This window comes from Neolamprologus brichardi, chromosome 19, assembly GCF_056152115.1.
Source record: "Neolamprologus brichardi isolate AB-2024 chromosome 19, ASM5615211v1, whole genome shotgun sequence".
NCBI classification, from domain to species: Eukaryota; Metazoa; Chordata; class Actinopteri; order Cichliformes; family Cichlidae; genus Neolamprologus; species Neolamprologus brichardi.
Genome location: NC_142122.1, coordinates 5449664 through 5477556, shown reverse-complemented (window position 1 = coordinate 5477556; position 27893 = coordinate 5449664). Strand labels below are relative to the sequence as shown.

Sequence of the window (27893 nt, the reverse complement as noted above, 5' to 3'; positions counted from 1 at the left end):
CAAAATAATAGATAGCAGATAAATTCAACGCAAAAATGCCACAGTAATAAGCAAAATTTCTATCCCGTTTGTCATAAATATCACACAGATCTTACATACTTTGGACATACATGGATTTTTAATCTTTTAATGTTTTAAATGTGCAGGATCCTGTTCGAACTCTCCGCCTCAAGCTAGAGCGGTGAAACATGGGTAATGTAGTTTAAGCTTCCACAATGGTCCTCTATTCATTCGACTATTCTAGATAAAGAAAACTACAATTCCCAAAACAAATAAAGGCGTCCAGCGGAGATTTGTTTTTAGCTTAGCTGGAGCACACGAGTGTAATCGTAACTGAGGTATAACGATAAGTTTTTACTTTTTTTCTCTCCGAAAACATTTTTCCCCAACACATCCTGCAAAGTACCACCTATCTTGTAAGACGTGAGTCAGTTAAAGCTTGCTTGTTTGTATATATTTGTAATTAATCCGTGATAGTTTTTCTTGCTACTTAACTATATTCTCTTGCTAACGTGCTAACGGAATGCTAATACTGCTGTCGTGTATTGTTTGTTTTGAATAATTTAATAATTTCAAAAGCTAAGCTAGGGAGCACTTAGCGAATAAACTAGCATAAGCAATAAAATCATGTGTACGATTATTGTATATAATATTCAAACACCTTGAGGATACTTTTCAAGTTCCACCATTAAAAACAGTTAACTGAAGAAAAATGTGTATGAGAAGTCGTTCACTACGAACAGTATAAACGAATATCCCACATTATTAGCTTCTTTAGTTAAGCTGAATATTACACAGGTAAATGTGAGGCAAAAAAAATCACCTGGTTGATCAACGATCGCTGGATATATGAAGGACGTAATCAAACTAAAAACCCAGAAATAATTCTAAGTTAAGAAGTTATATAATTTTATCAGCAGGAAAAAACACAGTTGATGTTCTTTAGCAATACATTTGTTAGTAATATTTAATTAATTCAGGATGAGCGCATCAATCAGAGCAGCAACGGAACTATTAACGTTTTAATCAACCTACTAGTTGTGGCATGCTGATTTGTAATTTCCCTTAGTGTTTTAAATAATCTAGAGAAAACATATGGTAGGATGTGAAGAAAGGAACTGCGGTACTTCATGAGGAAGTCACAGGTGGCAGAGAAGTGTGTGGTCATGGTGAGGGAGGTGTAACAGTGAAACAGCAAGGAGGAGAGGTAGGGAGGGGACATGAGTTTAAATACCGGGGTCAACCATCCAGAGCAATGAACAGTGTACAAAAGAGGTGAAGAAGAGAGTGACTACCATCAGTAAAATATAGGAGTTCTGCTGCCTAACAAATAATTGAATATTATATGTGCAACTGCCAAAACAATCTGGCTATGTTTCTGTCCCACACCAGTAACCTGACGCAGAGTTTCCGCCATGCCATTGCACCGTGACCGGGAGAAAAAGGAGAGTACAGCTGAGGAGATGGAGGCGGAGGAACATGAGCAGGAGGCATCAAGCTCAGAGGAGGAGGACTCTGACACTTCCTCTGTCTCTGAGGATGGAGACAGCTCAGGTGAGAAACACTGGCCGCAGGAAATGAGCAGAACATTCCTGTACAGCTGTCATTAAAAATGAATACTTGAGTGAATCAATCAGATTTTACAAAGTTGTCAAAGCTTCAACTGAATATTATTATATTCCTACTCAGCAGAGTTTGCTTACATAGCCACCGAGTTGCTCCCTTCTTCCATCAAAGACTAGTTTCATACCAAAGGTGTGTTTGTTTTATGCTGTTCTAGAAATGGATGAGGAGGACTGTGAGCGGAGAAGGATGGAGTGTCTGGATGAAATGTGCAACTTGGAGAAGCAATTCACTGATCTCAAAGACCAGTAAGACTGACTCTTTGCTTCAAATGGGAGTTGTTTTAGGAAAGTCATATAACAGTGAGTTGCATCCATATTTACTCCTGCGTCTGTGTACAGGTTGTATCGTGAGCGTCTCAGTCAGGTTAACAGCAAGCTGGCAGAGGTGGAGGCTGGCCGGGCGGCAGAGTATCTGGAGCCTCTGGCAGTACTGCTGGAGAACATGCAGGTCCGCACCAAGGTGGCAGGTAACTTAAACACATAGACACCTTCACATCACGCTCGCATTCATTGTTTATGTAGCCAGCTGTGCAATGCCTTCTGGTAGAGTTGCAGTTTGTGCAGCAAGGTGTTGAGTTGCCTGCTTTGCATTTGCAGAAAGTTGACATGTAACCTAGTAACATGAATTAAAAGTGACATGTTTGCAGAAACACATTTTGTGTGCCTTTTTTTTTTTGTAATTACATAAAAAGTGTGTAAGCCAACGTGTTGTTTTCAATTTAAAATCCAGGAGTAAACAGTATTTATTTAATCAAACATGGTCAATGACTGTATGGCTGTAGGTGGCTGTAGGAAACACTGTCTAAAGTACACATAGGCAAAATACATCTAGCGGATAATGCAAGTCCATCCTGCAACAAATTAGTAACAAGCAGCATTCTACTAAGGAAGACTGCTGTTGGTTTGTTTAATCAATAACCTGTGCATTGGTGCATATCAGACTGCTGGCAAGATGTAGCCTAATTTAAATATACATAGCATCCATTCAGAATTTTCTTTTATATCAACTATTAACTATGTAAAGATTTATATTAGCCAGTTTTTGCATGCTATCTAAGTCAGTGTATGGAAATGTGGAGCAATCCTCATGTGCAAAATCCCCACTGTGGATATGTGTCCACTGGGGTTTCTCCACATCGTGTGAATTTGAATTTTGCTGTTTGCATCTGGCCTCAGCACTGAAGTGGTGTTTTAGGACCTCTTAAACAGACTCTTGGGAAAAAGCGCTGGCCCAGGTTTAGTTAGAAAGCACAGAGATTGTGTCATTACTCGGAACGTGCAAAAACAAGTTTTTTTTGACACGCCCTTTGAAATAAAGGTGGTATTAATAATAGCACAAGTTCTGTGACACACTGATCTCTTTATTCATTCGGATATTGTGTGTCTCTCTCCGTCTTTGGCAGGTATCTACAGAGAGTTGTGTTTGGAGTCTGTGAAGAACAAGTACGACTGTGAGATCCAGGCAGCATGTCAACACTGGGAGGTTGGACACACAGTTTCAGTTTAATATTCCAAACTATTTTTTATTTATTCAGATATGTGGTAATGCAATTGTTTTCTCTGTATTATTATATGGTCTTTATATTATAAAGGGCTTTGAGGTGATTACTGCTGTGATTTGGCGCTTTATAAATAAAACTGAATTGAGCCAGTCTGTGTGTATGATTATGTGTTTTGTGTGTTATTTTGACTCTGTGTGCAGAGTGAGAAGCTGCTGCTGTTTGATACAGTGCAGAATGAGCTGGAGGAGAAAATCCGAAGACTAGAGGAAGACAGGCACAGCATTGATATTACATCAGGTAACACAGTTATCCACGTTTTTTGACTACGTTTGTACCCTCCCACCATATACGTGAAGTCACGTTACAATGAATGCAAAGACAAAACATTTGAGTTTTTGTTTTTATTTTTCTATCAGAGCTGTGGAACGATGAGCTGTCAGGAAGGAAGAAGAGGCGAGATGCTTTAAGTCCAGATAAGAAGAGGAGACGCCCGTCGGTGGTGTCTGATATCCTTCTAATGTCTTTACTCTTGCTCATAATGATTCTACTCCTAAATAACTTAACTACTTGTGCTGTAGCCATGTGTCTGATTACATTTCATCCCTGCTCTAGCAGTCAGTCACTGTCCTTAACTCTGCTTACGTCCATATATTGTCTACATGCTACCAGATCTGGACATCCTAGAGGACTGGACCGCGATCAGGAAGGTATGTGTTAATGGGCAGGACTCCACCCTCTTTCTTATTTCTTAGGTTGTGTATTCCTGATTCCTCTCCTGAGGCTCTTGCTTGTGAGCCATCTTTTCATAATGTGACATGTGGCACACCTGGAATCCTCATCAGTTTTCACCTTGAGAAATTGAATCAACAACTGTCTACAAAGTACGTCCCTCTCCTCCAGAAGCATTTTAGGAATTAAGACGTCTAATATGTACTGAGATTGATTTCCAAGTCATAGGCAGGAGGATGAGGAGGCACAAAATTCAGAAATGGGAAAATCCTCTTATCTTTGTCTCTTTGTGGCGGTTTATTGTGTGTTTAGGCAACATTTAACAATCATGTGTGTGTTCATCCAGGCCGTGGCTACGCTCGGGCCTCACAAAGGGAGATCTGACTCTGAGAGCTCTGCGTTCCCATTCAGACCTGACAGAAGCAGGCCCATTCTAAACTGCTGAGACACCCACACAAGCAGCCGCATAGGAAAAAACACCTCAAGGACCTCCGACACGGAAACCTCTACATGACACATGGTGGCATTCAGGTCTGCGGTCATAAAAACGCACACAGCAGGACATTTCTCAGTCTTCCCAGAATCTTCTGCACTTCTCAGCTGACAGTGATTCCACCTGTCTGTGAGATGATTGGTCAAGCTGCCTCTCCTGCCAACCATCATGACTTTAATAGATAAACAGGAACGGAAGCATTATTGATCGCCGCTCGTATGTTTGGGTATTGCTGCTTTATTTCACACTCAGGCTCTGTAGACGGTTTCAGCCGACACAGGTTTTTGTAGTTTGTTAAGAAAACCACAACAATTAAAACAAACATCTCATGTTAAATGTTATGAAAACGGCTCAGCGCGTAAAAGCCACTGATGCTACAGCTTAAGCATCACTGAACCTGTTCTTTTCAGTCAGTGTTTAGATTTTGAATACATCCATTCACTTCGGATGCACAGATGGTCTTCATTAAAAATTTAAAAGCTTCTCAAAGGTCGTATTCGGTGAGGTTGGTGTCCTCGCTCCACATTGTGGTTGCCTTGAGTGAGTTAATTGGTGAGCTTATGCTGGTAAAATGGGCGGGAGTATGAAAATGAGTCATTTGTTTAAGCAAACATTTCAGCCGAGCATCAAATTCACATTAAGTCTGACCTTTTACAGCTTGCAAACTCTGTGTCGATTATTGGTTGGTGAAGAAATCAGTCGTTCTGTGCTCAACAAGGTCGAGGACTTGGTTTGACTTCACAGATTCACCATGTGTTTTGCTGTAGATTTTCAAATATCAGGCTTCCAGTGATTAAGTGGGGGGAGAATACAAGTTCATCAATGATGCCATAAAATATATGGGTTTTTTTTGTTTGTTTGTCTGTTTTTTGGCCTTTAATACAGTTTACTTTGTTTTGAAGACCATCCATGAGATATTTTACCAATAAAACCAATAAAAGGGGTTATTTGGAAAAGAGTAATGCACAGAATTCCTGTCAGTGAGCTGACTTACAAAGACTTTTTGTCATTAGTGTAAGAGTAAAAACAGGCATTTTTCTTTTCAGTCTGCCTTGTTCATACAGTACAGTGTTTATGGACAGTCAAGGCATATTCCTCTGGCTTGTAGTTGCAGTGATGGAATGCTAAAACAGCAGTCTCTGTAATGTGCTGAAAGAATTATCCACCAATGCCAGATCTTACTTTGAAGGAAGTGAGCCCGATCTGTGCTGAGACTGACCAGAAAGTTTCATTAAATTCTGTTTGGTTTATTTTATCATAATCCAGTGGATATAAAGAACAGAAGGTGGACTGTTTTAAGTCAGGGCCAAATGTAATGTATAAACATCACATGAAAAGTTAAAGTGCTAATGTTGTCATTCTGCAGGTGTTGCATCCTCTTCTCTCACATCTACCTCTTTTCTTTTTTTCTTTTTAAACCACCAAAATCCTTTAATCAGTCATCTCACGGTTGATGATGAAACAAAACTGCCATTTGATAACATTGTTTTTTATGTTTGGGTTCTGGGGATGTAATATTCAAAAGTTTGGACAATATGTTTTCACTTGTCCTTTTCTTGTTTATCATGTTGATGATTTTACAATTAAAAGTTGTTTTATAAACGTGTCCTTTAGGCGTCTTTTTGAAAGCGCTGTCGGCAGTGCTACTTCCTCTCGATTTCAGCCTCGCATCTTTGCAACTGATTGCTTCATTAAAACCAATGAAATATTTAGCAACTTTCTGCAGCGGAGCTCAGAGTGCTTCCACATCTTTAAAAGGAAGCAGCAATGGATGCAGGAACTAAACAGGGAAAACCTGTCAAGCTCTCAAAGTATACATTGTGTACTCAGCAGACGTATTTCCTCTTTCAGAAGAACGTGCAGTATTCTCCTACATTACCTAATGATTACAACAGGTTAGAGGATATACAGTTACTATTTAGTAACTGTATATCCTTCTACTGTTTTTAAGTTGTGGCAGGCAGGCCCTGCAACTTTTTTTTTTTCATGTCTCAAATCTACTTGATGTAACAGACTGAGCTAATGTAAATCCAAATAAATATGCCCCTGTATTATAATAATTTGTACACACAAATACTGTATAGCAATATATTAAAAATAGGCTGCACTAGCTCCATCAGATTAAGTTACAGCATCAAAACATGTTGATTCAAAGTTCCACGGCGGAGGACTAGCACACATTTAAATGCATTTTAAGTTTTACAGTTGATAAAGACTTCATTCATACTAAGATACACAAATGACAAAAGTTCTAACCCCCTATTAAAACTTTTTAATTATAGGACAGTCTGGGTAATGAGCTAGCAGATCTTTTTCTCAAGTTTTACATGTTTAATGTTGACAGAAACTTTCTATTAAGATGTCTCAGGGATTCAATATTTAATTGAACTTCTTTTCACCATCAATTTCAGCGGTTTGGTCCACTTAAGATCAGAGTGGTTTGTATTTGGTCATCGATGTAAAATGAGATTGACGTCCCTGCATTAGTGGAATAATCACTGTGTGGTATCGCGGGGCAGCTGTATATTTACTGGGAGATATTTGTATAATTATGACTGAAGCTGGAGAAGTAAACCTTTATTTTCAGATTTTTCTGAGCATCTTTTTTATATTCTGGAAATGTATCATGTGATAAATCACCAGACGTTGAGATAAACTGTTGTATACAGTCATGGTTAAAATAAATCAAAGTATATTTTGCAATTTCAGAAGTGTCAAATTTAAAACAATTTAAATTTATTAAAAAATAGTTACATTCTAATGTTTTGTTTCTCCTGATGACTTTACAGCTGTATGCATAACAACTTACATTAGTAAATATGATGACACTGACAATTCAAGTCTTTATTAATCTAGCAATAATCACTTTTTACAAAATTCACATCAAGGTATCCTCTGTTCCAGTCAGTCTATTAAACTCACTCCTGTGACTGTTTATTCAGGGAAACATGAGCAGCTATTATAAGCCACGTTTTTCAAAGTCTAGGCCATATTAAAGTCACTGTAACATGATCAAAAGCACTGTTCAACTGCTTCACTCACTGTGAAATAAGAAGAAAAATCTCCCACTTCCCACAGGGAAGTCAGTGAAATTCAATTATGCAACTCTGATACATTTCACCAAAAGCAGTCTCATTTGAGTTCAAGATCAACTCAGCTCAGTCGCAGGCAAAACCAGGCTTAACGTTTTCGGACTGAAGTGTCATAAAATCCAACAACAAGATGCTAACCAGCTACATTTTTTTTTAAATTATACTGATGATGACAGACAAAAGCTATTTCAGGGCTAGTTGTGTTTTTGCCATGACAGACATGCTATGATTATTCAAATCTCTCCTTCATCTCGGTGAAGTATTCCCATCAAAAACCTCTGACGCTGACTAGACGACAGGCAGCTGTTTTTGGGGTCATGTGACACAAGCAGTCCAGGCCGAGTTTACTTTAACATCAGCTTCCTCATAGAGAATGTAAATGGTGAGAGAAACAGGCGAGGGAATAACAAAGACGTAAGAAATAATGTCATTGGACAACAAGCAGCAAGAAAACAGGCCAATGAAGGAGGATGTTCTCCCCTGCAAACACTATTCAATAAACACATCCTTCTGGTGAATAAATAGATGTTTAGGGAAAAAGGGTAACCAGCAATCTGCCCTACACTGTCCACGTTAAACATTAACCAGAAGTTCTTCGTCTCACAGCTGATGTAGAAACTCAGTCAGGCTCAAATGGCGTCTTCAGGTGAGGTTGCGTTCTCTGGAGACTGGCTTTGTGGTGCGGGAGGGAGGGATTGATGAGGTGGGGGAGGGCCCATGGAAGAAGGTGGGTGGCCGTCGGGAGAAGGGGGTCGCATATTGGGAGCATAGGAGGGCATGTGAGGATGAGGACCAGCAGGAAGGGGAGCTCCACCAGGATGGTATCGAGGAGGGGCCATCACTCCTGGAGGTTGAGGAACCCACACTGAAGGGGGAAAAAATGGAAAGGTTAAGTTTACAATAATGACATCTGGAGATGGTTAAAGGTGCAAAGACGGATGAAAGTTCCTACTAGGCCTGATGGGAAGTCCCCCAGGTCCCCTGGGAGGATAGAAATCAGGAGGTGGGGGTCCATAAGGGGCTCTGCGAGGAAAGGGACCATCCATGGGACCCATTGGTGGACCCATCCTTGGATCTGCTTCAGGGGGAGTCCTGCATTCCGTACCGGACTGTTGGAAGACAGAAAAAGATTAGAGAGGCTGAGCCACAAATAAACACTCAGTATTCACACCCAGACGCATATACTTACCTCTCTATGGTCCTGTTCACCAGGTCCAAAGCTGTTTTCTCTGTAGGAATCTGCATTGATAAAACATTTAGTGAATTAACAGAAATATGGGGGTCACGTGTGCATTTCAGCACATGCTAAGGAGGATTGCTTTTCTTTACATGTCCAACTTTACCCATTTAGAGTCAAAAGAGAGAGAGAGCAGAAACTCACCTGGCATGTCTGCAGGGTGAGAGGGTCCTGGAGGGACATTCCGAGGATGGTGGGGGCCAGGAGGGAGTGGACCGGGAGGAAGGGCACGAGGAGGGAGTGGACCGGGAGGGAGGACGCCAGGAGGGAGGATGCCAGGAGGGAGGGCGCCGGGAGGGAGAACACCAGGTGGGAGGACACCGGGGGGAAGGACGCCAGGAGGGAGAGAGTCAGGAGGAGGCAAAAGGCCCAGAGCTCCTGGAGGAGGTAGAGGTCTTCTGTACATGGGAGCTCCTGGTTCTGGAAACATATAGCCTGAAGAAGAGAGAGATGGATAGTAAGAAGATATTTGCTACACAAATCTGTGGTGACATTCAGAAAACAGAGGATAGAGTGAGTGTCTGAGGTTTACCACATAAGAGCTGGAAATAGAAATGTAGTAATACGTTGTACAAATACTTTCATCACAGGGACAATTTTAGCATCCAGAGTAAAAACTCAAAATGCTTTCAAGACAACGCACATGCAACATCAACATGCTTTAGCCCCACACACACACACTATACTTATATTTTATTTAAAATGCAAGATGCACATGCACACAGTAATAATATGCATGACAACTATGTTGAATATCAACTAACTTCTATTCATATTTGTGTATTCATGTACTCATTCATTCTTTTCATACGCAAGTGCTGGAACCATTGCAGGGGAACGTCATCCATGCAGTGACAACTTAGTTTTACTATCACCTAATGGAGATGCTGAGAAAAAGAAAAAGGTTTAAAAAAAGGTTTGAATAGGTGCACATGGGGCTTCCATGTGGCTATTTTAAGGTCTCACAGGGATTACTCATACTTACACTGACCTCATTTTTTGAAACTTTGGCCTTTCGTTTCTGTTTGCTAAACATTGTCTTGATAATCTGTGAGATGTTGGCTGTGTGGGCACTTGTAACAGTCTGGTTCTCTCCAGTTTTTTTCTCTCTCACATATGAACACACACCTGGAGGTCCTAAAGGCCCAGGGGGTCCTGGTAAGGGTCCTGGTGGGGGTCCTCTGCGATCTCTCTCCCAGGTAGGAGAGATTGAGCCGCTGTCTGAATGAGGACCTCCACTGCGCTCCATCTCCCCCTGGCCTCCTGGGGGCTCCCCTGGACCACGAGACACTGTGCAGGAAAGGATTGTTGGAAGAAGATGGAAAAAAAAAAAAAAAAAAAGAGTGACAGACAGAGAGAGGGGCACAGAAGAAGAAAGAGAACAAGCAGAACAAACGCCCAGAGACGGTGATGACAGTCAGTCCAGATTTCATCATATTCTATTCTGTTGTCTTTTGTGCATTCAAGATTGCTGTTAACATGCACAGACCATGCTACAAAATGCTTCAGCAGCTTGTCATGCTATAGTCAGCTGGTCATCCCCAACATGCTGCATATTTCTACACCATTTATGAGTATGAATGAGAAAATGTACTCTCCCAATTATGTAAGAATAAAATTATTACAAGTATATTTATATTTGTAGTGTTTGTGTGTCATTCTAAGGATCTGGCCATGCTTCGTGTATGTGTTTGCTGCAGCTAGCTGCACCTTTAAATGCATTTACCTCTAGGAGACAGTCGAGCAGGTGGTCCATCCATTAACGTGGGAGGTGAGAGAAATGGTCTGGTTTCCGATGAAGGTCGACCCAGAGGAGAAGGAACATACGGTGACCTTTCAGCTGGAAATAAAGGAATGTTTGGTGAGTGCAAATGGAAGGAAATCTGCAGCCCTGCAGAGTCCTTCGACCACAATTTAGGCAAGAAGCAGCTTTTTTAGAACTTTCCAACCACCTTCAGTCAGTGATTTACATCTAGAGATTTTAATCTGTAACTCTAATTATAGTACTTTCAGAGAGATTTTTGCAGGGTGGCCACTTCTTAGGATTCACATTCCAAAACTGTCATTTATAAATAAATAAATAAAATTCCATTTTATTTATGTAGCGCCTAATCACAACAACAGTCGCCTGAATACACTTTATATTATAAGGTAGGGACCCGACAACACTACAGAGAAAACCCCAACAATCAAAGACCCCTTATGAGCAAACACTTGGTGACAGTGGGAAAGAAAAACACCTTTTTAACAGAAGAAAACCTCCAGCTGAACCAGGCTCAGGGAGGCTTAAGAGCATTAAAAGGTGGCTACTAGACTTCTCACTTCCTCTGAAGGTTCTTCATCCAAACAGTTTGAAAATACCCTTTGCAGCTTTAAGTCCTCAGAGAAATTTTTGTGAGTTGTCCCGGACGTGGATTAAGCCCCAGATTAGAATAAAATTCATTGCAGGATTCTACTGAAAAGTACACTTTTTTTCCCACTGACTGACCTTTCAGGTTTGATGATTCATGTCATGTTTTAATGATTTATATGTGCGTGTGTGTACGTACCTCGGAAAGGCATTGGTCTTGCTAGACTGTTCAAGGCAAACGGGTCTTTGTCGAGGGCGTCCAGTTTAAACTGTGTATCCGTCAGTCTGCAAACAATCACACCTAAAGTTAAAACATGGCAAGCACTTTTGGTCCTGGAGATGTTAATACAATTGTTATAATATATTTAAAAAGAAAATGTATTTAAAAGCTGCCATGACAAAAGTAGCAGTACATTTCAGTCTTAAGAACTGCTCATTTATAATGTGTGTTCACAACTTTTTATTTTTTAAAAAAGGCACAAACAAAGCCAATAAAAGGACTATACTGGAATATAGATCTCTGCAGAAACATGGAGATGAGGGAATCATCTCAGTATTTCACTCAAAATGCTGACATCATGCTTACTTCTGTCTGAAGAGAGCGTTGTCTCTTCTAAAGTCTGACAGTTCTCGTTCTGCTGCTCGGGCTGCCACCTGGAAATGCCAAAACATAACAAGACAAGAATTTCAGGGGCAATTAGTGGTATAACCACAGTTTTTTTCACTTTATAACATAAGAGTGTAACAATTCAGAAAGAAACTTGACAAATCTTTGTCGAGTTTTACTAACCCAGTTATTATGAGCTTTCTTTTCATGTGCTGATATCTGAGTCTGGTAAGACTGTTTGGTTTTCTCCAGCTCTTCCTCCATTTCTTCAGCTCGTTGCCTGAAGCAAAGCAGAAATGAGACAGTTTGTAAGGACGAAAAACTAACAAATGCTTTCGAGCTGCTACAGACTGTGTTTCAGCTACCTGTAGTTGTTAAGTTCCTCCATCGCCAGCGCAATATTTTTGTCTGCTTTGTTTAACTTCTCCTCTTTCTGCAGACGCTCTTTCTCCTCCACCGTCAGAAGTCTACAAATATTTAATGACACAGTTTTAACATCATGTGATTGTTACAGATAGATTTGTTCATATAAAACCGTTTACTGCATATGCATATACCTGTGCAGTTTGAGCTCATTCTCCTGGTACATTTCTGTCATAATCTGGAGTTTCTGTTGTAATCGTTGGACCTAAACACAAGGTAAAAGGTTTAATCCAAAGGAAAACAGATATGGACCATGTATAGAACAAATACAGTCACACACAGGTGAGGTCAGTTACCTGATCCGAGTAGTTCTCGGCGTCCGACTGCAAAGTTAGTTTCTCTTTCTCCATATCTTCTATGCTCACTGGAGGGGGGAGGGGGCAAAAAAGAACAAAAACAAAAGACATGACATGCACGCTACCAGGGATATGGCAAGACTCTAGCATGGTTCACACATATGATTAATATGGAAAAGGTTAATAAGTAAATTGAAATAGATGTTCTGTAGTTTACTTACATTGCAGGTCTTCTTTTGCTTTGATTTCATCGTTCAGTTTGGCAAATACTCTGTCCTTATCCTCATCTAGGGATTTGAGGTCTGCATTCAGCTATGCAAAAATAAAGACATGTTAGAGGGGAAACTCTACTGAGATTATATTTAAAAAATAAATAATAATAATTCTTGTGTGCCAGCACATCATCAACTTGAATGCTAAACACTATGTGCTTGGTTGTTTCCATCTACCTTAGCAGCATAAACAAGTTTCTGGACTTTCTGCAGATGGGCCTGGGTGTCCGTTATGTCCCCTCTTCCATTCTTCTCTCCTTTTTCTGGCGTACCATTGGCTGTCTCCTTTTCTCCTCCTTCCTCTTCCTCCAGCTCTGAATCCCAGCCTTTCAACCTCAGCAGCCGATCTGTTAAGGACTAGAAGGAAACAGATTTTTTTCTGACAGTTAATTATATTCTCACTGAACCATTTTAATATATTTTCTGTCATTCTGCCATTTTCTGGAGACATGACAGTAGTTGAGACCTGATTTAATATAGTTAAAAGCAAAAAACAAAACAAAACATAAAATCAGAAATGTAAAAATGTCTGTTTTTGCCCTTAAGATCGTGTTTTCATAGAAGTCCAGGCAGCTTCTAGCATTGCTGCTGTTTTCAGTTCACTCCCTGGAAGTCCTATTATGGCCACTAACATTGTGTGCGCTGATCCTCTTTTCTTTCCTCTGTTTGCTCTCTTGTGAAGAAAAGCAAACAGAAAGAAAGACGTGGGAAAAAGAGCAGAGCAAACGGCTTCTGTTTCAAACTGACCCAACTTCTATGCAGAGAATTGTTGTTGGTGCTGAGAGTTGGCTCGTCAATTACAACGCAGCACTTTTTGGTTAAACAGTCTCTAGTTTCCAAGCCTGAAGACCGATTAGAAGTACAACCAGGAGCATGCTCACTGCAACGCTGCTTGACTATTGCCCTCCAAAAAAACAAAATTAAAACCCTTGAACACAACTGGCACAGTTACTCATTCATTTCACAAAATCACACATTTATCTGATAGTGAGTCAAGCATTGACCAGAAAACGGGGGCAAAGATAGAGCCGGGCTTTGGCACCTAGGGAAACAGTTAACCAGCCATAGAGATAACGATACAAAGCTGACGGTGACCAGTCACGACTACTGAAAGCAAACAGTGGGACACCCACAGCAATCTGGGGAGAAAAAAAAAGTAATAACTGATAATACTTCTACATAGATCTTATGAACTGAAGAATCTTTTTACAGTCAGCAAGTGAGGTGGAACTTTTAAGGAGGTCTGTAAGTGCTACAGTGTAAATGAAAGAAACAGTCTTGATTTACAACACCAGACAAAAAAAGAGAAAAACAAATGCTAAGGAGTAATCTGAAACCTAAATTAAAACTGAGATTACAATCAGATTAATCATCCACCATTACCTCAATAGAGGCAATTTACCTTTGTCCTAAGAACGTTCGGTGGAAATTTTGTGAACTGTGATTTGTGCCAGTGTTCTTTATTTTTTGGCCACACAAACAAAATCTAAACTCAGCACCCTACTTGCAACTTTGTCTACCTCCCCGAAATATAAACAGAGTTAAAGGGTGTCTGTTTTCACACAGAGGCAGACCTGAAAAGGACTAAAAGGACTGAACAATATAAAAATAAAAGTTGAGCTGGTAGCAACTCAGGCATTTCCAAAAAGATGACCTCAAAGGAAGACTGGCCAAATTTAAAATTGATCATTTTTATGGGCTGCTTCACAGAACTTAACCTTAGAATAAATCATACCATTATACGTTCATCCTTGGTGGCCACATCCTGCATCATCCCGCTGTAAGCAACCTCACACCTTTTCATCTCTGCCTCCAATTCACTCACTCTCTCTGCCCATCCCTCCACTTGCTGCCTCAACTGTGGAGAAAAGAGTTAGGGGGGGGGGGGGGGGGGGGGGGGGGGAGGTAAGCCAACAATCTTGTGCACCCATCTTGGAAAAACTATTTCGTTTACTGCCAGTTTTTTTTGTGTGTGTGTCCATCGTACATGAGCATTGCTCTCCTTTAGCACTACATTCTCCTCTCCAGCTGTTTCCAGGTTCCTCTGTAGTCTGTCACTGTTCATGCTGTACACTTTCAAAGTGGTCTGCGCCTAGAGAAGGACAGACAGAAATATTATAAAACCTAGTGGAACAGAGAAGAGGTGGAAAAGAAGCACCAACAGAGGAAAGCGAACAGACAGGCAAAAGTGCAAATGTGACAGGTTTGGAATACTGCACCTGCTCTTCCTGTGACTGAAAGTCTTTAGTTTCATCTTCAAGGGATTTCATGCTGTCCTCGAGGACTGCTATCTGGATAGAGAAACCAAAACAACTTTCATTCAGTAATGAATTCTACAGCTTCTCACTCAGGATTGCCAACTAGGCTTCCACAGTACTTCTGTTAGTGTGTGCACCTACCCTCCTTTCTTGTTCTATCCTGTGCTCCCTTTGCTGGTCCAGTTGATCCTTTAGCTGTTGCAGATCCCTCTCCAACTCTTGTTTGGAGTGCTCCAACTGTCTGGCTTTGACCTAAGACAACAAGATCAGAAAACTACTTCAAGTAGCTGTAAAACTGGGACACAGTAACATGAGTAAGGGTTGTAAAGACATGACAAATAATGTCATTACAGATCTGAGGTGAAGCAGTGTAAATATTCTACATTTTGACTAGTTCTGCAAGTCTGTGTCAACAATTACACGGCAGTGGCTGTACTTCATTGTGTACATCAATAATAATAATAATGATGTTATTATTATTCTTTTTGTAATATGCTAAACCTCACTATACATTACCACTCGCTCAAAAAACTCTTTGTAGGGACTTTGAAAGCAAATAAAAAAATACAAGCTTGTTCAACTGAACAAACAATAGGACATATGTCTCTGTTCACACAGATGAGGCTCGTGGGAGCGTAGCAGTGTACCAGACATGAAGACTGTGAGCCATATTCATTAAGGAGCATTCAAGTAGGTTTTCTTTACACCAAGAATGGTTTCCATACTTTTCTCTGCCTTACCTCCAGTTGTTCTGTCTTCTGAGTCTGAGCCAAGACACCGCTGTCCCTCAGTGAACTCTCAAGGTTGTCATACTGTAGATGAATAAATTTCTCAGTACATCATGCATGATATCATCAAAAATTACATTACATTTCTGATCACCTACAAATGCTCAGTAAGTAAACCTCTCTGCTTTGTATATATCACCTTAGAAAGCTTGTAATCCAAATTATCTGAAATCTATAGGATATATATATATATATATATATATATATATATATATATATATATATATATATATATACACATATATATATACACACACACACACACAGTGGGGCAAAAAAGTATTTAGTCAGCCACCGATTGTGCAAGTTCCCCCACTTAAAATGATGACAGAGGTCAGTAATTTGCACCAGAGGTACACTTCAACTGTGAGAGACAGAATGTGAAAAAAAAATCCATGAATTCACATGGTAGGATTTGTAAAGAATTTATTCGTAAATCAGGGTGGAAAATAAGTATTTGGTCAATAACAAAAATACAACTCAATACTTTGTAACATAACCTTTGTTGGCAATAACAGAGGTCAAACGTTTACTATAGGTCTTTACCAGGTTTGCACACACAGTAGCTGGTATTTTGGCCCATTCCTCCATGCAGATCTTCTCAAGAGCAGTGATGTTTTGGGGCTGTCGCCGAGCAACACGGACTTTCAACTCCCGCCACAGATTTTCTATGGGGTTGAGGTCTGGAGACTGGCTAGGCCACTCCAGGACTTTCAAATGCTTCTTACGGAGCCACTCCTTTGTTGCCCGGGCGGTGTGTTTTGGATCATTGTCATGTTGGAAGACCCAGCCTCGTTTCATCTTCAAAGTTCTCACTGATGGAAGGAGGTTTTGGCTCAAAATCTCACGATACTTGGCCCCATTCATTCTGTCCTTAACACGGATCAGTCGTCCTGTCCCCTTGGCAGAAAAACAGCCCCATAGCATGATGTTTCCACCCCCATGCTTCACAGTAGGTATGGTGTTCTTGGGATGCAACTCAGTATTCTTCTTCCTCCAAACACGACGAGTTGAGTTTATACCAAAAAGTTCTACTTTGGTTTCATCTGACCACATGACATTCTCCCAATCCTCTGCTGTATCATCCATGTGCTCTCTGGCAAACTTCAGACGGGCCTGGACATGCACTGGCTTCAGCAGCGGAACACGTCTGGCACTGCGGGATTTGATTCCCTGCCGTTGTAGTGTGTTACTGATGGTGACCTTTGTTACTTTGGTCCCAGCTCTCTGCAGGTCATTCACCAGGTCCCCCCGTGTGGTTCTGGGATCTTTGCTCACCGTTCTCATGATCATTTTGACCCCACGGGATGAGATCTTGCGTGGAGCCCCAGATCGAGGGAGATTATCAGTGGTCTTGTATGTCTTCCATTTTCTGATGATTGCTCCCACAGTTGATTTTTTCACACCAAGCTGCTTGCCTATTGTAGATTCACTCTTCCCAGTCTGGTGCAGGTCTACAATTCTTTTCCTGGTGTCCTTCGAAAGCTCTTTGGTCTTGGCCATGGCGGAGTTTGGAGTCTGACTGGTTGAGGCTGTGGACAGGTGTCTTTTATACAGATGATGAGGTCAAACAGGTGCCATTCATACAGGTAACGAGTGGGGGACAGAAAAGCTTCTTACAGAAGACGTTACAGGTCTGTGAGAGCCAGGGATTTTCCTTGTTTGAGGTGACCAAATACTTATTTTCCACCCTGATTTACGAATAAATTCTTTACAAATCCTACCATGTGAATTCATGGATTTTTTTTTCACATTCTGTCTCTCACAGTTGAAGTGTACCTCTGGTGCAAATTACTGACCTCTGTCATCATTTTAAGTGGGGGAACTTGCACAATCGGTGGCTGACTAAATACTTTTTTGCCCCACTGTATATCAAAAAAATCTCTGACCTCACATTATTGTGTGAGACCAGATCTGTGTCTAGACAGCACTGGCATAACTACTAACCTCTTGTTGACACTGACTCAGATTCTCAAGGACTTTGGATTTCTCATCCAGTAGCTGTGCAACCTGTTCTGCCATCCCCAGCTCTCTACCTGAAAAACAGCCAAAAAAATTCAGATTTAGTTTGTGTCATTTACAAAAAAAGAAAGAAGTGGTTTATTTGTTAACATTCACAGGTCAAGGAGAAGAAAAACTATCAGTGATAATGTTAAACGTGTCCATAAAATGAGACTCAGGAAGAGGAAGTGAGAACTTACGTCGATAAATTCTGCTTTTTATCTGTGAGGAAATAAAAAAAATGGAAAAAAAAACTGTGCTTAGTGACAGGTCCGACAGTTCAAATAGAAGCCATACTTATCAAACGATCTTAGGTGGCAAAAAATATTTATGATGTTGAAGTGAATATGCATGGCTGTGCACTCACAGAGCTGTAACATCTACAGGTGAACAACAGAACTGTCATCAAGCCCAACAGGCCAGAGACAATGATAGGTTCCCATGGTACACCATACAGGTCTGGCCCAGGTCTTAAGTCATCGGGCAGAGACGATACCACCTGAGAAAAGAGAAAATAATGACCAGTTCCTGTTAGAACCTGTGTGTGTTTTTAGATAGGATATGTGAGTCCGGGAATAAAAACCTGATGTTCTACTGATGCTCAAGGACATTAGCTTTTCTGTCCTTGAGTAAATATGACTGCCTCTTGAACATGGGCAAAATACAGCCCATCTGCCCAAACCAGTGTGGAGACAGACCCGTGCCTTCTTAAATATATTAATAAATTGTACTATATACTATGTGCCAAATAATAATGCAGCAAGTATCAACTTTCGCTCAGTAGAACTTTTCGTGGTCACACACCTTGACAAAAAGAGAGATGCCATTTAAAAGACAGTTTTTTTGATTAAAGAAGCAAATAAAGAACTTAAACTAACCATGTTTGTTAATAAGTAGTACGGTCAAGTGAGTGTAAGAGTAAAGAAATTGTGTGTGCAGTGTTTTTTGGAGGAAGGAATCAAACCAAGAAGAGGCATCTCAGTAAGAAGAGCCATACCAGCAACTGAGCTCTAATGGCTTTTGTAGAGTACCAGCACAATGGGCTGAGGTGTTGTTAATGTTGCTGATTAGAAATATGCCACACCTCCTTTCCAGATCCTGAAGAGAAGAACTAAAATGAGACTAAAAGGAAAGCGGGGATAGAGTGCACAGACTCAAACTCCTGGTTAGATTGACCTCTCCTGCTGTCAGTGGCACAAAATTAGTAGTACCATTACCAGCTGCATTTCAAGAAGGTGGAGTATGAGTGTGTCAAACAAAGGTGAGAGTCTCACAACAATGACGAAACCAGCCCACTGACAGGGTACCAAAGGATAGAAGGTCCAGTGATAAATGATGAGCAGTGACTAAACTTTGAGAATAAGAGCATTAAGATTCACCAATGGTAAACTGATCACAACAAGGCCCCAGACTGATGAAAAAATTAAAATAAATCACAAATATACCAGGACAGCACTCCAGAGAAAAATCTGAGTGGCAAATACTGCATATATATGTTTTTGTATATATGCAATGGTGTTAAAGCGTGACCATGCATTTGTTTATCATCTGACGGTACATTCACTGATGCATATCCAATAAATTTGAATATACAAATATATTATACATTTATGATGCACCGGACTGACAGAGAAAGGTCAATATTTTCTAATAAGGTTCTTGGTTTTCAGGACCAGGATTTGGGCTTCCTGAAAGCAATCTGTCAAACTGCTAAACAAAATACTACCAAACAGCTGGTCTTTAGAAGATGGGTTTATGTACAGTTACCCAGGTTTTGACCACATTAAATAGGTCGCAGTGTTAATAGTTATATCATTCTACTACAGACAAATGTGGAAAAATATCTGCCTGACAAGACAGCGCTGTTACTGACAACTAGCCAGCTAACTATTACCAGCTAACTGTTTGAGCAATTAAACACCTTTGAAAACACGAAGAATAATCCTGACAGCAGGTCATACTCTTACTTCATAATGAGATGGACAACACCAAGAGCTGTAGCTAGTACCGAAAAATACAAAAACATGACTGTTACATGGAAGCCCGTTACATTATCTCGGCTAATTGGGAATTGCTAACGAAACCTGCCACATAACGTACATCCTTCACTTTCTCCACGGCGATACTGTAGTAAGCCTCTGCCGTCGCCTGGAAGTCGGCCGCTTTGATGCCCGACTGGTCACTCGCCGGATTCTCTGCCATGTCCAAATTATTTCATCTGACGTATTTTTAAACTTAAATTTTTTTATATTTACACCGTTAAAAAACTAGAGCTGTGAAGCGGGTCAGCGGCGGTTTCACATCCTATCCACAACACTGACGCTTAGGACTATACCACGTCCTGCTGGACGTCGTAGGGAGTAGTACGAAAACTACTGTACAGCTGTACAACCATTGTAAACACTCCAAACATCAAATAAAATCTGAAAATATAAAATAATATAAACATAGCATGTATAGTATAATGCATCACGTGCACGCTGTTTCGTGTCCTCACAAGTTCACACGGATGATTGCACACCCCCGCTGGTGAAAATGGTTCAGTCGCAACGTCACCAATTGTAAGATGCCACACTGGCATATCGGAGCGCTTTCAAAGTGACACCAGGGGAAACAGGTGTTACCAAAATGACACCTGTATTATCATTATTTTGATAATTTTCATTTAAAGAAAAAGTAAAACATTTGCATCGAACGGGTATTTGTCAACGTGTCGCGTGCTCGGCCTTAGGCCAATGACAAATTAGGAAACAGGTGAAGGTAAAGACTTCCCATATGAAAAAGAAAGAGAAACCATTATGACCCACGTAGGAAAGTATGGAGTCGTAAAGCATTAACAGAACAAAATAAAAATGCTCTATTTTACTGAATTAATGAGATAACTAGGGGAGCTGTTCATACGAGATATATGACATTTCTCAAACAATTACTATATTTTTCTGTCTTTTCCATGTGAATTAAAACAGTCTGACAGCCATCCAGTATTTCTTATACTCACCAGTCTGGCCTCCATCTGAAACCACTTTCACCTTTCAAAACATGAGAGACAGTTTGTCTTCACAGGTGTGTGAGTCCAGAGTGTCACAGACCCAAATGTGAGTAATGTTTAAGGAACCTAGCCAGCTTGACAGCTGAGACGCAAGCAAAGCTAAATGCCAGAGGGAGAGTCAGCTCAGCATGTCACCAGAGTAATATCTTAAAGAACCAGGCACCACAAAATGCCACACTGACAGAGCAGAGGGTTATTTTTAGTGCCTCTCATATATATTTTTTGTACTATAACTTTAACACCTTTAATACAGGCATGCAAACACAGAGGCGGGTCAAGTGATATGACTATATTAGAGAATTATTCTGACATATCAGGAATCATGGCTAGAAGATGATCCTGGTATCAAAATGTAGGTTATGCTATAACCTATTTTGAGGCTTGAAAGTTGCCCTAGCGAATGATCAGAAAACACATGGAATATGCAAAGCACTAATGTTTTTTTGCTATAGAAACTGATAAACCTATTATATTTAAGCTCTTAAATTTCATTACAGGAAAACAGCATACAAAACAAAACAAGATTTTGAATTAGATTGTGACACTTTGAGTGGCTGTAAAGTTTTAGGACTTGTAACTCGCAAAACATTCATAGAATGAAGATAAGATGTTACAATAACATCTCACCTTCATAGAATTTATCATAGCAGCCCATGCTATGATCAATTCTGCACCCAGCAGGACCCCAAAGTTTCCTGTACAACATGATCAAGGCCACGATTAGCCACAAATCAAAAGCTATTGGACAAAGCATGTTAAAACTAGATCAGAAAAAATATTTCTGGCTAGGCAGCATGCACCCTGCTTTGACCTCAGCCCCCCATCATCGCCATTGTGGATTAATCTCTGGCATGAACTGAAGAATCCCTCTCAACATACACAACACTAATCTCTGTAGATTAAAGCAAAACGGTATATTTGGAAATCAAATGACAAAAAAGTGGTTTCTGTTTCTGCAGATTATAAATCCTCAGAAACTGGCACAGCGTACCTGCACAGTAAGCCATATGAGGAGCTCCCTCGCTGCACAAGTGTGGGCGTAAGAGTCTTCAGCCATCTGATAAACGAAGTCCAGAATTTGCTTCATAACTCCTGCAGTTAAAGTAACACACATACTGCTGTTTAACATACATCTCTTTTATGATGCTCAAAAAATATCTATCTTTTAATGTGACACATTACTGTAAAAAATGAAAAGAAAATATTTGTTTGGCCATCCGGTTTTTGGGGTTATGTGAAGTGAGGACGAGGACGGAGTAGGTCGAGTAGCTTTTGCTTAAGATTTTTAATAATATTTTAAACTCTTCTTGATTAATGGATACCTGGGTTATCCATACCTTTCAGCATCTCTGGTGATCCTGGCTGAACATGAGGAAGGGATGCTTCTTCGAGTTTTTTTCCTCTTATCTCATCTTTTCCTACACCACCACCCACTTGGTTATTGCCTTCTTTCATTATCATCCAGTCATCTCTCTGGATGGATGGATCTTGTGTCGTCTTCGACTCTTCCTCAGTGTTCGCTTTCTTATTTTTTCTATGATTTGAACAAGAGACACCAACACAGCTGGCCTCGGCTGCATTTGACAGGGAAACACATGTACAGATGCAATTCAAAACCATGCCTGAATTTAAAAGACTGAATTAAATCTCATTAGTACTGGCCATGAGGAAGCCAGTAGGAGGCAATGTTGACAAAAACTACCTTGATGATTACGGTCGTTGGTCTGTCTTGTGTTGAAAGTCTGTCTCACTCTTCCCAACAGTGTTTCCAGTTTTTGAAGCGCCATAAGCATTCGGGTCTTTTCTTTGTCCTCCTGCAGTGCATCAGTGAGTGTCAGGCTAGGAGCAATCAGCGTCTCCTTGTGATGATACAGAAGTCTCTCTACATCTGACAATATAGATTCATCCTCCTCATCAGGTTTGTACAACATGGTGTCTGAATTGGATAAAATGTAATCCAAAAACTGAAGCTTGTGTCGCCCAAAAAGCTCTAGCGAAATAGCTGTCTCATCTGCACCCATGTGAGCTAGCAGGTTTTTGTAATGTTTGGAGAGAGTTCTTGTCATCTCAACAGAGGAAGGATGAAGCTGTGGCTGCTCTGTGATAGTGGGAGAGTCTTTGCGCACAACTTCAAGGTGGTGAGTGGTGGAATCTGGTTCTTGTTCAGGAGTTAAAGAGTCTTGCGAGTGCAACGCCTCACCTGGACTAGTACTGAAGCTCTGGGCTGGTTCGGCGGACCCGTCGGATTCGGTGGTAGATTTCTGGCTGAAAACACCAAAGGGGTTTTTTAAAAGACCAAAAGCTCCACTGGTTTTACTCTCTGCCGTCTCCCCACTCTGATCAGTAGGTGGATGTGAGGACGCATCATCAGACACACTTGGGGCAGTTTGCTCAGATGTCACAGACTGACTTTTAGCAGGGTCACTATGTGGGGCTGAAGGCTCCCTTCCTCCCTCATGCCAGGATTCACTACCATTACCAACATTTTCCCTCATTTTTATATCAGTGTCTTTATCCTCCACTACAACAGCAGCCTTCTCTGTGTGCGTCTGTTGATCGGAGTTTAACTGTTGTGTTGCTTTGCTGCTACTTTCAGTGTCTCCAGACTCCGTTTTATCTTCCGGTCCTAATGCATGAGTGCTTTCTGCCTCCTCTGAAGTGTTATTTGCTGTTTCTTCATCCGAGTCTATCATCTGCCTCTCTCCTGGTGTGTTTGCTTGATCCTTTAGCTTCTCTGTTTGTATTGCTCCTTCACCTCCTTCCTCTAAACCACTTCCAGCTTTTTCTTCATGCACTTGAGGGCAAAGCTCATTTGAACATTTAAAGCTGTCATCCACCTCATTCTCCTCTTGATGCACTTCTTCAACCTCTGCTCGGTCAGTTTCTTCAAACTTTAGCTCCTCTGCCTTGGCTTGTTTTTTCTCTCCATCCTCCCCATTTCTTCCTTCCACATCTTGGTGGCTTTCAACCTGTGTGACTATTTCAGTGAAAGATGATCCTGAGCCATTCTCACCTTGTGCATTTTTGTCATAGGTTTCTGTCTCTTGTGTGTTCATGGTGCTCGGGATCTTTGCCTCATAATAAGAAGACTGCACTGTTTTTCCTTCTTCATCTTTCTTCTCTTTTTCCTGTACACCCTCCAGTTCTTCTTCCCTCTGTAACATCTCCACCTTGGCCTCTTTTTCCTTCTCTGGTAACTCTTCCATCTGCAGCTGTTTTCTATCCTCCTTTAGCTCTCCCATCTCCCCCTGCATACTCTCCACTTCTGCCTCATTAGACTCCTTTTCTTCCTCATCTTCCTTTTGCTCTTTCACCTTTTCCCTTTCACCTTCTTTCTTCTCTTTTCCCTCTAGACCCACCAGTTCCTCTTCTTCCACTAACTCCTCCACCTTGGGGTGTTTTTCCTCCTCTGCATTCAACTGTTTGTTAGCCTCCTTTAGGTCTTCCACCTCTCCCTGCATGCTCTCCACTTCTGCCTCATTACTCTCCTTCTCATCTCCCTTTTGCTCTTTTATCTCCTTTAAATCCTCCAGTTCCCCGTTATCCTCCACCTTCATCACCCCTTGATTCCCCCCATCCTTTGACTCCTCCTCTTTTCCAGCCTCTAATTCAGAGCTGATCACTGACTTGAAGTCATTTTCATTTAAATCATCTTCTTTAGTGCCTGATGCTTCTATCTCTGTTTTAACCTGCTGGGACTCATTTATGTTGTCTTCAACAATTTTCTTTAGCTTGCCTGCATCACTGTCGCTTTCATTGTTAACATGCTCCATCACTGGAGACACGGAGGTCTGATCTGTGGTTGGTGCACTTGTTCCTCTATCCTTTGGGATAGTTTGAGTGCTTCTACCAGGGTTATGCTGTGAATCAAATTCCTGTGAGCTCAGAGTTTCTCCCTCCAGCTCTAACTCCCCATGAACTGTCTCTGCTTCTGTGTTATTATCAAAAAGAGCTATTGTATCTGAATTGTCATCATTTGTTTCAGCACTACAAGGAGTAAAACTTTCATTCTCAGCTGGAACTGGATCGTGTTTCTCCACAGATGACGGTACGTGAGGCTGGCTCTCTGTGCTACTGTCTTCTACATCACCGTTCAGCTCCTCAGTCTGAGTTTCAGGTAAATCTGCATCCTCATTACTGACTTCTCCTTTATTATTGTCACCCCTGGTGATTTTAAGAGACATTTCTGTGGGTTCTTCTGTGTTATCACTTTGATTTGTGATTTCTGCCCCTTCCTCCTCCTCACTTTCTGATTTCTTGTTCTCCATCTGGTCTTTTTCATCTTCCTTGACCAGCATAGACTTTAAATCCACTGAAACGTGATCAGGGCCCAAAATGCTTTCAGATGGTGTTTCAGATGGTGGTGTTGAATCCTGACTGATAGCACTTGGAGTTTTTCTTTCTTCCTCTCCTGACTCCCTGCTATCATCCATATGTTCATTTCCAATTGGTTTGTGAATCACAGCGTCTTCACCTTCCCTTTCTGCAGATCTCTCCTCATTTATTTGGCTTTTTTCTATATTGTCATCATCATCTTTACTGGGGGGTAATTCTGCTAAAACCTGAGATTCTTCTTCAAACTTCCTTTCAGGAGAAATATCTTTGTTATCAACTGTGGGTTCAGCCTCTTCATGGAAATCGCTGTTTATCCCACTGTCTGAAATATCTGTGTTGCTATCAACACTCTGACCATTAAGTGGATCTGTAGATGGGATATTTTGGTCTTTTGACAGTTCTTCCACCTCCTTTAAATTATTGCTTGTCTTAATAATTTCCTCCTCTGATTCACTGTGATCCACATTCTGCAATCCTGTTGGTTGCTCTAAAGTTGTGACTATTTCTGCCTCCTTAGATTCACTTTCTTTGTTTTCTTCATCTCCAACTTTATCTTTCCTGAAACCTAGAATACCTCCAATCTCCATGTTTAACCAAGAATTAGCCTGCACCTTCTCCTCCTTCTCCTGTCCTGACTCCTGACTGGTCAAGCCAAACCCCAGCGTGCTTGACAGCCCATTCCCCAGCCAACCTAAAGTCCCCATCTCTTTCTTCTCCTCTTCCTGCAACTGGCTGCCTTCAAGGTCCAAGGACATCCTCCTGCTCCTGAATTTCTCTGTGGGTTCTTTGTCTTCATCTGCTTCTTGTTCCTCTTCTGTCTCACTTTTGCTTCCACCTCCAAAGCTGAGCCACCCAGTCATGGTTGAAGTTAACGATTCAGCAGTTTCTTCTTCAAGTTTCACACTTTCTTTGCCATTGTCAGGTTTTCCATTTCCTCCGAAGCCTAGCCATCCTGTCACAGAGGATGTGAGCGTTTCAGACTGAGTGTCTTCCCTCTTATCTTCTATCTCCCCTTCAGCCACACTGTCCGGTTGGTCCTCTTTACCCAGACCTAACCATCCTGTCACTGAAGAACCAAGCCAGGAAGAGGAGGGAGACCCACCTTGTTCATTAGGAACCACAGGAATCTCATGTGTCTCCTCTTGAAACCCAGCTCCGGAACCACCAACATTTTTATTCTGATCCTCTTCTTCTTGTTCTTCTTCTTCCTGTACAGAAACTGGGGAGTCTGAGGTTGTTAAGTGGCTTTCAGCGTTCGTGTCATCAGTGCTTTGGGTAATTTTTTGTGTGGTTTCTGGCTCCAGGATTTGGATTTTCTGATCAATATAATCATCATCATCATCATCCATATCCAGATAAGTGGAGCCAAACTCATTCATGCAGAAGAAATCAGATTTCTACAAAAAAAGGGCAAAATATTAATTTTTAAGAAAGGACACTAGGAAGAAAAATTAGAAATAAGAATAATACTGACAATACTTTTTAATACTTAAAGTTTGTTTACATATGAATGATGAAATTACCTGTGTTTCCACTACTTTCTCCACAGTAGTATGAACCTCTTCTTCTTGCACTGCATCCTTTGGAAAATATCCAAACTCTTTGTCAATCTGAAATAAAAAAGGAAACAAAGGAGCTGTCAGCATTTTTCTTCTTTCTACCTTGAAGAAACACAGAAATCTCAACATTTGTCATAATAGATCATTCTTTAAAAATATTCTGTCATTTGTTGTTTCTGCATTGGTGATGACTGCAAACATAATCTTTTATAATAATCAAATAATTCATTCTCCCTTTGCACAGAGAATGGGGGCACTGTTATTCTGGAAAAGACCAATACCATCAATCCAAGGATAAAGGTCATCACACAAGTTTGTACTGATTAATTTGAGGTTGCCCTTTCATCCTAGGGAAACACCCTGGCAGCACACTGGCCCAAACCTCACAGTACTACAGTGCAGAGGTCAGAGGCTTAGGTTTTCCTTCTGCCTGTCTCTAAGTGAGAACCTGACATGAAGGAACATTTAGGGAAGTTCAGAAAGGGAAAAAAGATTGATATATGACACATACACTGCCTGCCCATAGGTCATTCCTCTTTCCAGTCAATTTGTGGTAAACAAAGATTGTGTCTCCTTGCCTGAAGCTCAGGAAACGACAGTCCTTACCACGGTGGTCCCTTATAGCCTGCACTCTGCTTAGGAGGCCTACACACATAACAATAGAACACAGGGGTGAGGTGACCATCACTATCGTCATTAATTTAAGGAGTTATCAGGAGATTTTGGACTTACTTTGACACTCAGAGTCTCCGCAGATCTTGTAGTCAGACAATAATCCGATATTTAAGTGGGGTAAAATCACTAAAACTGCACCCAGTGACCACAGGAACCTAGAGGCCTGAAAAATAGCCATGATTATCTGACTTTTAACTGGAGGCTATTAGTAGTAAATGTCCATAGTGGGGTGGAAATAACTCCCGTTGTGCTGGCAAGTGAACATTGCCTCTGAGCTGCTGCCTTTTGAAGACTCAATACAAAATGAAACAGCTGAGATAAGATATAAGGCCAGCATGGGGATAATCATTAACATCTCAGGCCTGCTTGCAATACCGAATATTATCAGCTCGCTGGTCAAAGGTTTCTATTTCATTAGAAGACTTGATATTAATGGAAAATTGCTTTAATTGACATTTAATTGAGATTTTAATGCGTACACACATAAACGGGGTTCCGGGAAAACGCCATGGCAATTTAAAACAGACCCATTCCATTATTTTCGACCTTTCTCCAGGACTGACAGCTCTGGTCTGTTGCTGTGGCAACAAGGCAAACGCGCG

General features: G+C 41.0%; 2 protein-coding genes across 4 annotated transcripts; one reads left to right on the top strand and one right to left on the bottom strand.

Moving 5' to 3' along the window:
• Nucleotides 1–285: 285 nt before the first annotated feature.
• On the top strand, nt 286–5753 carry brms1la (BRMS1 like transcriptional repressor a). 3 transcript variants are annotated; one of them, XM_035911423.2, is made up of 9 exons: nt 286–338; nt 1393–1554; nt 1781–1871; nt 1965–2092; nt 3029–3108; nt 3328–3424; nt 3544–3633; nt 3770–3834; nt 4203–5753. In XM_035911423.2, exons 2-9 carry the CDS (start codon nt 1416–1418, stop codon nt 4299–4301), a joined length of 789 nt encoding a protein of 262 aa, XP_035767316.1. In that variant the 5' UTR covers nt 286–338; nt 1393–1415; the 3' UTR covers nt 4302–5753. The 3 variants fall into 3 exon arrangements, with proteins under 3 accessions (XP_035767316.1, XP_035767315.1, XP_006799413.1); XM_035911422.2 differs by having other exon boundaries at nt 286–423; XM_006799350.3 differs by having other exon boundaries at nt 292–416.
• A 1139-nt stretch (nt 5754–6892) lies between these two features.
• mia2 (MIA SH3 domain ER export factor 2) lies at nt 6893–27849 on the bottom strand. Its single transcript, XM_087833155.1, has 28 exons — nt 27349–27849; nt 27128–27261; nt 26581–26667; nt 22425–26454; nt 22060–22296; nt 21714–21814; nt 18041–18172; nt 17874–17895; nt 17620–17708; nt 15625–15696; nt 15026–15136; nt 14846–14917; nt 14614–14718; nt 14362–14484; nt 12804–12983; nt 12576–12666; nt 12355–12422; nt 12193–12263; nt 12001–12102; nt 11819–11915; nt 11615–11682; nt 11228–11313; nt 10405–10518; nt 9807–9968; nt 8823–9113; nt 8631–8680; nt 8394–8550; nt 6893–8306 (listed from the first exon to the last, which is right to left on the bottom strand). The coding sequence occupies exons 1-28, from the start codon at nt 27467–27469 to the stop codon at nt 8071–8073; spliced, it is 7209 nt and encodes a 2402-aa protein (XP_087689281.1). The 5' UTR covers nt 27470–27849; the 3' UTR covers nt 6893–8070.
• Between the last annotated feature and the right edge of the window lie 44 nt (nt 27850–27893).

Coding starts and splice junctions, on each gene's coding strand:
- brms1la (XM_035911423.2), top strand. CDS start 1,416: ATGCCATTGCACCGTGACCGGGAGAAAAAGGAGAGTACAGCTGAGGAG. Junction 1,555..1,780: donor TGAGGATGGAGACAGCTCAG/GTGAGAAACACT, acceptor ATGCTGTTCTAG/AAATGGATGAGGAGGACTGT. Junction 1,872..1,964: donor TTCACTGATCTCAAAGACCA/GTAAGACTGACT, acceptor GTCTGTGTACAG/GTTGTATCGTGAGCGTCTCA.
- mia2 (XM_087833155.1), bottom strand. CDS start 27,469: ATGGCTATTTTTCAGGCCTCTAGGTTCCTGTGGTCACTGGGTGCAGTT. Junction 15,697..17,619: donor TGAGTCAGTGTCAACAAGAG/GTTAGTAGTTAT, acceptor ATTCATCTACAG/TATGACAACCTTGAGAGTTC. Junction 11,314..11,614: donor AACGCTCTCTTCAGACAGAA/GTAAGCATGATG, acceptor GATTGTTTGCAG/ACTGACGGATACACAGTTTA.